The following is a 10,182-nucleotide window of genomic DNA, read 5'->3' on the forward strand; positions in this document are numbered from 1 at the left end:
GAAAGTGCATGCATAATATATTTATTATTTATTTATATTATGATCTCCATGTATAATACATAAGGGGGATATGATCTCCATGTATAATACATAAGGGGGGATATGATCTCCATGTATAATACATAAGGGGGGATATGATCTCCATGTATAATACATAAGGGGGGATATGATCTCCATGTATAATACATAAGGGGGGATATGATCTCCATGTATAATACATAAGGGGGGATATGATCTCCATGTATAATACATAAGGGGGGATATGATCACCATGTATAATACATAAGGGGGATATGATCTCCATGTATAATACATAAGGGGGGATATGATCTCCATGTATAATACATAAGGGGGGGATATGATCTCCATGTATAATACATAAGGGGGGATATGATCTCCATGTATAATACATAAGGGGGGATATGATCACCATGTATAATACATAAGGGGGGATATGATCACCATGTATAATACATAAGGGGGGATATGATCTCCATGTATAATACATAAGGGGGGATATGATCACCATGTATAATACATAAGGGGGGATATGATCTCCATGTATAATACGTAAGGGGGGATATGATCTCCATGTATAATACATAAGGGGGGGATATCATCTCCATGTATAATACGTAAGAGGGGATATGATCTCCTTGTATAATACAGAAGGGGGGATATGATCTCCATGTATAATACATAAGGGGGGATATGATCTCCATGTATAATACATAAGGGGGGATATGATCTTCATGTATAATACATAAGGGGGGATATGATCTCCATGTATAATACATAAGGGGGATATGATCTCCATGTATAATACATAAGGGGGGGTATGATCACCATGTATAATACATAAGGGGGGATATGATCTCCATGTATAATACATAAGGGGGGGATATGATCTCCATGTATAATACATAAGGGGGATATGATCTCCATGTATAATACATAAGGGGGGATATGATCACCATGTATAATACATAAGGGGGGATATGATCTCCATGTATAATACATAAGGGGGGATATGATCTTCATGTATAATACATAAGGGGGGATATGATCTCCATGTATAATACATAAGGGGGATATGATCTCCATGTATAATACATAAGGGGGATATGATCTCCATGTATAATACATAAGAGGGGATATGATCTCCTTGTATAATACAGAAGGGGGGATATGATCTCCATGTATAATACATAAGGGGGGATATGATCACCATGTATAATACATAAGAGGGGATATGATCTCCATGTATAATACATAAGGGGGGATATGATCTTCATGTATAATACATAAGGGGGATATGATCACCATGTATAATACATAAGGGGGGATATGATCTCCGTGTATAATACATAAGGGGGGATATGATCTCCATGTATAATACATAAGGGGGGATATGATCTCCATGTATAATACATAAGGGGGGATATGATCTCCATGTATAATACATAAGGGGGGGGGATATGATCTCCATGTATAAATGCATCAGTGGTTCATATAGTGAACTCGGTGTAGTTATTCCCCCTGAGGTCATCACAGAGGATAAGGGGGCACTCTTTACATCTGGAGGAAAAGAAATGTAATCTCCAAACACTGAAAGGTTTCTTCGCAGTAAAAGCTGTGAAAATGTGGAATAGACTCCCTCAAGAGTTGGTTGTGGCCAGCTCAGTGGATTGCTGTAGGAAAGTCCTGGATTCTTTCTTGGATACACAGAATATAACTGGATATAACATTTATAGGTAAAGTTGATCCAGGGAATATCCGATTGCCTCTCGGGGGATCAGGAAGGAATTTTCTCCCCTGCAGGAGCAAATTGGATCATGCATTTTTTGCCTTCCTCTGGATCACCTGTGGGTGTAGGATTATAATTTTTTTTTCTTTATGGTTTAACTGGATGGACTATTGTCTTTTTTCAGCCAGAATATCAATATCCACTCAAAATATATAGCAATTTTCAGTAAAAACTGCTAATTTTTTAAATTCCACCCAGACCAACGAATATACAAAACTAAATGGTTAGCACTTCCGCCTGGCAGTACTGGGGTCGTTGGTTCTAATCCCAACTGTGGCACCACCTGCCTGGAGTTTGCACGCTCTCCCTGTGCCTGTGTGAGTTTCCCCCGGGTACTCTGGTTTCCTCCCACACATCATAGACATGCTGGTAGGTGAATTGGCTCCTGTCTAAATTGTCCCTAGTATGTGTATGTATGAATGTGAGTTAGGGACCTTAGATTGTGCGCCCCTTGAGGGTTAGGGACTGATGTGAATGTACAATATATACAGTCAGGTCCATAAATATTGGGACATCGACACAATTCTAACATTTTTGGCTTTATACAACACCACAATGGATTTGAAATGAAACGAACAAGATGTGCTTTAACTGCAGACTGTCAGCTTTAATTTGAGGGTATTTACATCCAAATCAGGTGAACGGTGTAGGAATTACAACAGTTTGCATATGTGCCTCCCACTTGTTAAGGTACCAAAAGTAATGGGACAATTGGCTTCTCAGCTGTTCCATGGCCAGGTGTGTGTTATTCCCTCATTATCCCAATTACAATGAGCAGACAAAAGGTCCAGAGTTAATTTCAAGTGTGCTATTTGCATTTGGAATCTGTTGCTGTCAACTCTCAAGATGAGATCCAAAGAGCTGTCACTATCAGTGAAGCAAGCCATCATTAGGCTGGAAAAAAAAAAAAACCCATCAGAAAGATAGCAAAAACATTAGGCGTGGCCAAAACAACTGTTTGGAACATTCTTGAAAAGAAGGAACGTAGCGGTGAGCTCAGCAACACCAAAAGTGCATTAAAGTCAATCATAGGCCTGTTTTCTAGCCAGTCTATTCTTTTTTCCACCTGACTAACAAAGTGGCTGTGTACTACAAGTATTTTTTACATGTTCGAAATAAACTAATAAACTAATTTATTTATAATTTTATGAGTAAATTTTTGCATTTGTTTCAGAACATTTATTTATAATTGTGATTCTTTACTTTTTTAAATTGGAATAGTTAAGTTATCCTAAGTGGCTTGTAATAATAACCTCAACTAAACTAATCCAAAACTCATAAAGTAAAAAAAATATACTCATATATATATATATATATATACAGGTGAAACTCAAAAAATTAGAATATGGTGCAAAAGTTCATTTATTTCAGTAATGCAACTGAAAAGGTGAAACTGATATATGAGAGACTCATTACATGCAAAGCAAGATAGTTCAAGCCGTAATTTGTCATCATTGTGATGATTATGGCTTACAGCTCATGAAAACCCCAAATCCACAATCTCAGAAAATGAGAATATTGTTTAAAGGTGCAATATTGTCGGCTCAAAGTGTCCCACTCTAATCAGCTAATTAAGCCATAACACCTGCAAAGGGTTCCTGAGCCTTTAAATGGTCTCTCAGTCTGGTTCAATAGGAATCACAATCATGGGAAAGACTGCTGACCTGACACCATCACTGACACCCTCCATAAGGAGGGAAAGCCTCAAAAGGTCATTGCAAAAGAAGTTGGATGTTCCCAAAGTGCTGTATCAAAGCACATTAATAGAAAGTTATGTGGAAGGGAAAAGTGTGGAAGAAAAAGGTGCACAAGCTGCAGGGATGACCGCAGCCTGGAGAGGATTGTCAGGAAAAGGCCATTCAAAAGTGTTGGGGACTTTCACAAGGACTGGACTGAGGCTGGAGTCAGTGCATCAAGAGCCACCACACACAGATGGATCCTGGACATGAGCTTCAAATGTCGTATTCCTCTTGTCAAGCCGCTCCTGAACAACAAACAACGTCAGAAGCGTCTTACCTGGGCTAAAGAAAAACAGACCTGGTCTGCTGCTCAGTGGTCCAAAGTCCTCTTTTCTGATGAGAGCCACTTTTGCATCTCATTTGGAAACCAAGGACTCCGAGTATGGAGGAAGAATGGAGAGGCCCAAGGACCCCGAGTATTGAGGAAGAATGGAGAGGCCCAAGGACCCCGAGTATGGAGGAAGAATGGAGAGGCCCAAGGACCCCGAGTATGGAGGAAGAATGGAGAGGCCCAAGGACCCCGAGTATGGAGGAAGAATGGAGAGGCCCAAGGACCCCGAGTATGGAGGAGGAATGGAGAGGCACAAGGACCCGGAGTATGGAGGAAGAATGGAGAGGTACAAGGACCCCGAGTATGGAGGAAGAATGGAGAGGTACAAGGACCCCGAGTATGGAGGAAGAATGGAGAGGCACACACTGCAAGATGCTTGAAGTCCAGTGTGAAGTTTCCACCGTGTGTTGATTTGGGGAGCCATGTCATCTGCTGGTGTTGGTCCACTGTGCTTCATTAAGTCCAGGGTCAACGGAGCCGTCTACCAGGAGATTTTGGAGCACTTCATGCTTCCTTCCCAGACGAGCTTTATGGGGATACTGACTTCATTTTCCAGCAGGACTTGGCAACTCCCCACACTGCCAAAAGCACCAAAACCTGGTTTAATGACCGTGGGATTACTGTGCTTGATTGGCCAGCAAACTCGCCTGACCAGAACCCCATAGAGAATCTATGGGGCATTGCCAAGAGAAAGAGGAGAGACATGAGACCGAACAATGCAGAAGAGCTGAAGGCCGCTATTGAAGCATCCTGGTCTTCCATAACACCTCAGCAGTGCCACAGGCTGATAGCTTCCATGCCACGCCGCATTGAGGCAGTAATTGCTGCAAAAGGGGCCCAAACCAAGTACTGAGTACATATGCATGCTTCTACTTTTCAGAGGTCCGATATTGTTCTATGTACAATCCTTGTTTTATTGATTGCATGGAATATTCTCATTTTCTGAGATTGTGGATTTGGGGTTTTCATGAGCTGTAAGCCATAATCATCACAATGATGACAAATCACGGCTTGAACTATCTTGCTTTGCATGTAATGAGTCTCATATATTAGTTTCACCTTTTAAGTTGCTGCACTGAAATAAATGAACTTCTGCACCATATTCTAATTTTTCGAGTTTCACCTGTATATATATATATATTTTTTTTTTTTTTTTTTTTTTTTTTTTTTTTTAAGCTGTGCCTTAAAGTCAAGCGCAGGCCTGTTTTCTGGCCAGTCTATTCTCTTTTTTCTTTTTTTTTTTTTCCACCTGACTAACAAAGTGTCTGAGTCAATATTGACTGTTTGTCAGGCATCATGTCCTTTAAAAGATCTCTACTCCAGAAGTCAAAATAGCATGAAATGTAATTTTCCAGCTTATCTGTCAGAGGAGACCAGGGACTGAGATGGCTGCCGCCGATAAGGGCCACAGGTACAAGTGTCGGGGCCAGCCAGGCAGCTGTGGAGAAAGGCTTAATAGCAGAACCCACAGGAACAGCACTTGAGAATCCCCTGGCAAATTGACCATTAAGTTAAAACTCGCCATCCGCCTCTAATTCGTTCTCTTCCTCTCCCTAGCTGGTTGCTGGGTGCTAAAGCAAATCCCTGCTGTGTTTGCCCAGTATAATGTTACAATACTCCTATCAAATATTTGTCAACCTGTCAGCCACAGCTCTCCCTATAAATACTTTATCTAAAGGCTCAGTTGGAGCAAAAGCTGGGGACTTGAGCCAAGCTTACCATCAAGGTGAGCTCCAAATTGTTCACTTTTTTTTTTAAACCTTTTTAATTCTAAATTGAAAGACAGATAGATAAATAAATAAATAGCAAATAGGAAAGACAGATATGTAGATAATTATGGAATTGATACAATAAATCATGATATTGCTATATCTATAAAAATGTATTTATTTTATATATATATATATATATATATATTTTTTTTTATATATATATATATATATATATATATATATATATATTTATTTATTTATTTATTTATTTATTTATTTTGTCAGGCATCGTGTTCTATACATTCTATATATATATTTAGAATGTTATGAGTACATTTTTTAATTTGTTTCCGAACATTTATTTATAATCACGATTCTTTTTTTTTTTTTTAAATTAGAATAGTTAAGTTTTCCTAAGTGGCTTGTAAAATATAATAATATAATAATTATTCATTTAATTTTTTAATTTTTTAAAAGTGAAATGTCATATTTGATGTGCCTAGTTACGTAATTTGGGTTAAAAAGGCATATACTTCAATATTTATAGTGTGTTTACTTGTGAGCCACCAGGGTATACTGACAAGAGAGCATATATATATTACTAGATCGCTGGTTGTTTTGCACACTCTCTACAGGTATGCTTTTGTTAACAATTAATTAAATAATTGCCGCGCTCTAATATTAACTAAAAAAGTGCTCAGTGCTTGAAATTTAAATATGATATAAATAAATCAACAATTAATAATACCTTTAAAAAAATTGTAAATACTCCTATATATGTGCCAATATTTGGTTAATAGATCATAAAAATAATATATAAAGTAAATAAAGTCCAAAAGATATAAATAATAATTCAAAGTCCCAAGTGCAGATGAAAAGTGCTATAGTGTCCAATATGATTTGATTTGATTTGATTTGATTTGGACACTATAGCACTTTACATCTGCACTTGGGACTTTGAATTATTATTTATATCTTTTGGACTTTATTTACTTTATATATTATTTTTATGACCTATTAACCAAATATTGGCACATATATAGGAGTATTTACAATTTTTTTAAAGGTATTATTAATTGTTGATTTATTTATATCATATTTAAATTTCAAGCACTGAGCACTTTTTTAGTTAATATTAGAGCGCGGTAATTATTTAATTAATTATATACTTCAATATTGTTCTTAGAAATTGCATCTTTTGAAACTTACATTGATGAGACAAAAATAAAAAAAGATAAAATTTGTTGAGAAAAAAATATTTTATGAACCTAAATATTCATTGGATAAAGTCTTGGAATAAAATGCAGCTAATAATACTGCATTCTGACATGGCATTTTAAAACAATTATAACAAATCGGCTTAATTTATTTTTTAAGATCCAACTTTTTTTTCTTTTTCATGTTTCTTCTGATTTTCTAAAACAAAAATAGTAGATTGCTTAAATTCAGAATTCTCAAGATTTGTTAAATGCAAGCAAACAAGAGACACAAAGTTATCCTTGAAAGTAAATTCAGCACTGGTACAACATGAAATCTGTGCATAATTTTTATTTTGACAGTGGATGATGGTAAAGAAAAGTTTAACTTTTTGTCCTAAAAAATGAAAACCAATTTTGGTTGATAAAATGTTCATTGCCTTGCATGCTTATTGATGCTAATTACAGCTAATAATACTGCATTTTGATATGGGGTTTAAAAACAATTATAACAAATCAGCTTAATTTATTTTTTTTAAATCCTCTTTTCTTTTTAAGTGTTTTCTGATTTTCAAAAACAAAAATAATAGATTGCTTAAATTCAGAATTCTCAAGATTTGTTAAATGCAAGCAAACAAGAGAAGCAGAGTTATCCTTGAAAGTAAATTCAGCACTGGCACAATATGAAATCTGTGGATAATTCCTATTTTGACAGTGGATGATGGTAAACAAAAAGTTTAACTTTTTGTCCTAAAAAATAAAAAAACATTTTTTGTTGATAAAATGCTCATTGCCTTGCATGCTCATTGCCTGCAAGATTATCATTCCAATTATGATCAAATGTAAACAATTAAATCCTAAATGCTGCACAATGGTAAATGAGGTGGGGTATTACCATACGGCAAACAATATTTATGTATTTATTTATTTTTAATTAAGCTGTTTAAAAATATAAATTTTTCCTTTTTTTTTCGTTTTTTTTCAATTAATATTTCCCCAGCATTAGAACATGGATGGACAGCTTCATTTTTTTAGCTTGAAATGTCACTTTTTAGATTTTAAACCTAGAGGAAGGGAAAGTTTATTGTGTTGTTGCTGTGTAATATGACCAGTTTGATGAATTTAAGTGCTTATGCGGTATACAAAATTACACTAAATAGATTTAAAGGATTAAGTAACATTTTATCAGGCATGAATTAAAACAATTATAATTGCTTAAAATTATTTACAGCCTTCTTGATGGTTCTGGTAAGTTTCTTGTTGAACAAACATGAATTATTACACATATATTTTTTTTTAAATCAGAATTATCAACAATTGTTGTTTTAATAAATTTAAAAACTTTATTTATGAAGGTATTTATCAATCATGCATTATATTTTGAATAAGGAAGTAGCTTTAGCAATACTTTAAATTGATTTTAAATATGTATGTCAATTTATTTATTGTACTTTTTCATTTATGGAGATGTTTTGTTTTTTGATCATTGAGGTAGCCATTATTTTTTTTTTTTTTTTGATCATTGAGGTAGCCATTATTTTTTTTTTTTTTACAAACTTTTATTGAAAAAGTGGTCAAACAGGTACAACAGGTATATACATCCAAAATAGTTAGTCAAAGGAATAGCGATAGACAGTGTACATCTGTTGTACCCAATGAGCCATATAAAGGGGCGGACTGACCATTTGGAAACTCGGGCACTGCCCGATGGCCCAGGGTCAGTAGGGGGGCCCCATGAGATGCCCCTGGTACCTTTTTCATAGGCTTTTTTGAGTTTGGGCAAGGACACAGGGGCCCCATGATCCCCTATTGCCCGGGGGCCCCATGAGTTGTCAGTCTTCCACTGGCCATATATACAACATACCAAAGAAAAAAACATGATAATACAAAAGTAAAGTTAACCACAAGGCACTTTCAAAGTGCATTAAACTTTCAAGGTTTTATGTTTTGAAGTGTACAAAATCGCATCCATTTTGGAGACGATCTGTGTCAAGGGTACAGACATCGACTTCCATCGGTATGCAATGACGCATAAGGTGTGTATTAATCTCTCCAAGGGCCGTGGGAGATCAGGAATAGTAGAGAACAAGAAACACTGGGTTCAAATTAAAGTGATATGTTTACCAAAAACTGTTATTCATTATTTATCATATGATCCATATTGTTTGGTTCTAGAAGACAGTTTAATTTTTCTGGCCTTTTTGTCTTTTTTTTAGATTGTTCCTTGGAGGAAATGGCAACTGGCGTAATATGCAACCTCTCCGAGCTGAAATTTCCCTCATCCTTTCAGAATACATACTTACTCCCAGACCTGGCTCAGGATGTGGACTTCCAGGATTCTTCGGAAGAGGAAGAAGAAATGCTGGAGGAAGAGGAGATGGATGGCTTGTCAGATGGAGAACCAACAGCCTTTAGGTCAACCCTTGTTTCCGGTGACCAGGTCCCAACACCTGGAGAGAGCACTGAAATGACCAAGCAGCTTTTGAAGTTTTCTGAACTTATAAGCTCTGATATTCAGAGATATTTCGGGCAGAAAACAAAGGATGAAGACCCAGACTCTTGCAATATCTACGAAGACTACTTCACTCCCCGGCTATCAGGAGGACAAGAGATGTATTACCACGATCTGGTTAGGATAGCTCAAAACAAAGACCATGAGAAGGAGGACTTGTTTAACCCACTTACACCGCCAGTTGAGTTTGATGAAAAAATATTAAAAACCATCTGTGCAAAAGAAGATCCAAAGAAACTTGGTCCCCTGTCGGAGCTGTTTGACTTTGGCCTTCGTAAGTACTTAAAACAAAAGTCATCTCTAGCCAAGGATGGAAGGTTACAAAGACTAGATAGGAAGTATGCACATATTGTTCCCATGCATAGAAGACTCTTGCCACTTTCGTTTTGGAAAGAACCAGCTCCAGATACATCATGTATTCTAAACACTAATACACCAGACTTCAGTGACCTCCTGGAAAACTGGACCTCTGATGCTCATAATGAACTCCATGGCACTTCTAGGGACCTTTTAGGCGAATTCAGTAGATAGGTCAATGCACAGATTTTACTGCAATAAAGAAAAGACATAAGGCAGTCCTCAAAAACTAAAGCATAAACAGATAATAGCTAAAAGTAAAAAAAAACCTTTATTAACACAACAAAAATGGCGTGGTAAAATATACAAAAATAATTTGATCAAAAAGATATTAGAACCAGATGACTCCAGAAGGACAATGCAGTCATCCCAGAAAGGGAACCCCATAGACAGCCACCATAAAGTGCATTTTAACAAATACAAATGCTTACTTTTTTTTCTACATTTTTGAAAGGTATTTGGTGTTCTTAGGACTCATTTACATTTGCTTCGAGTTTAACAGACATTAAAGTGCTTACTGCTTCAAAA

At 36.3% G+C, this 10,182-nt stretch overlaps 1 protein-coding gene across 1 annotated transcript; it reads left to right on the top strand.

The window, feature by feature from the left end:
- Positions 1–9,018: 9,018 nt before the first annotated feature.
- On the top strand, positions 9,019–10,182 carry PERCC1 (proline and glutamate rich with coiled coil 1). Its single transcript, XM_089656717.1, has one exon. It carries the CDS (start codon positions 9,019–9,021, stop codon positions 9,826–9,828), a length of 810 nt encoding a protein of 269 aa, XP_089512843.1. The 3' UTR covers positions 9,829–10,182.

The sequence above is a fragment of the Staurois parvus genome, unplaced genomic scaffold (assembly GCF_062004578.1).
Source record: "Staurois parvus isolate SC_StPar_1 unplaced genomic scaffold, SC_StPar_1.0 ptg000931l, whole genome shotgun sequence".
In the NCBI taxonomy this organism is placed as follows: Eukaryota; Metazoa; Chordata; class Amphibia; order Anura; family Ranidae; genus Staurois; species Staurois parvus.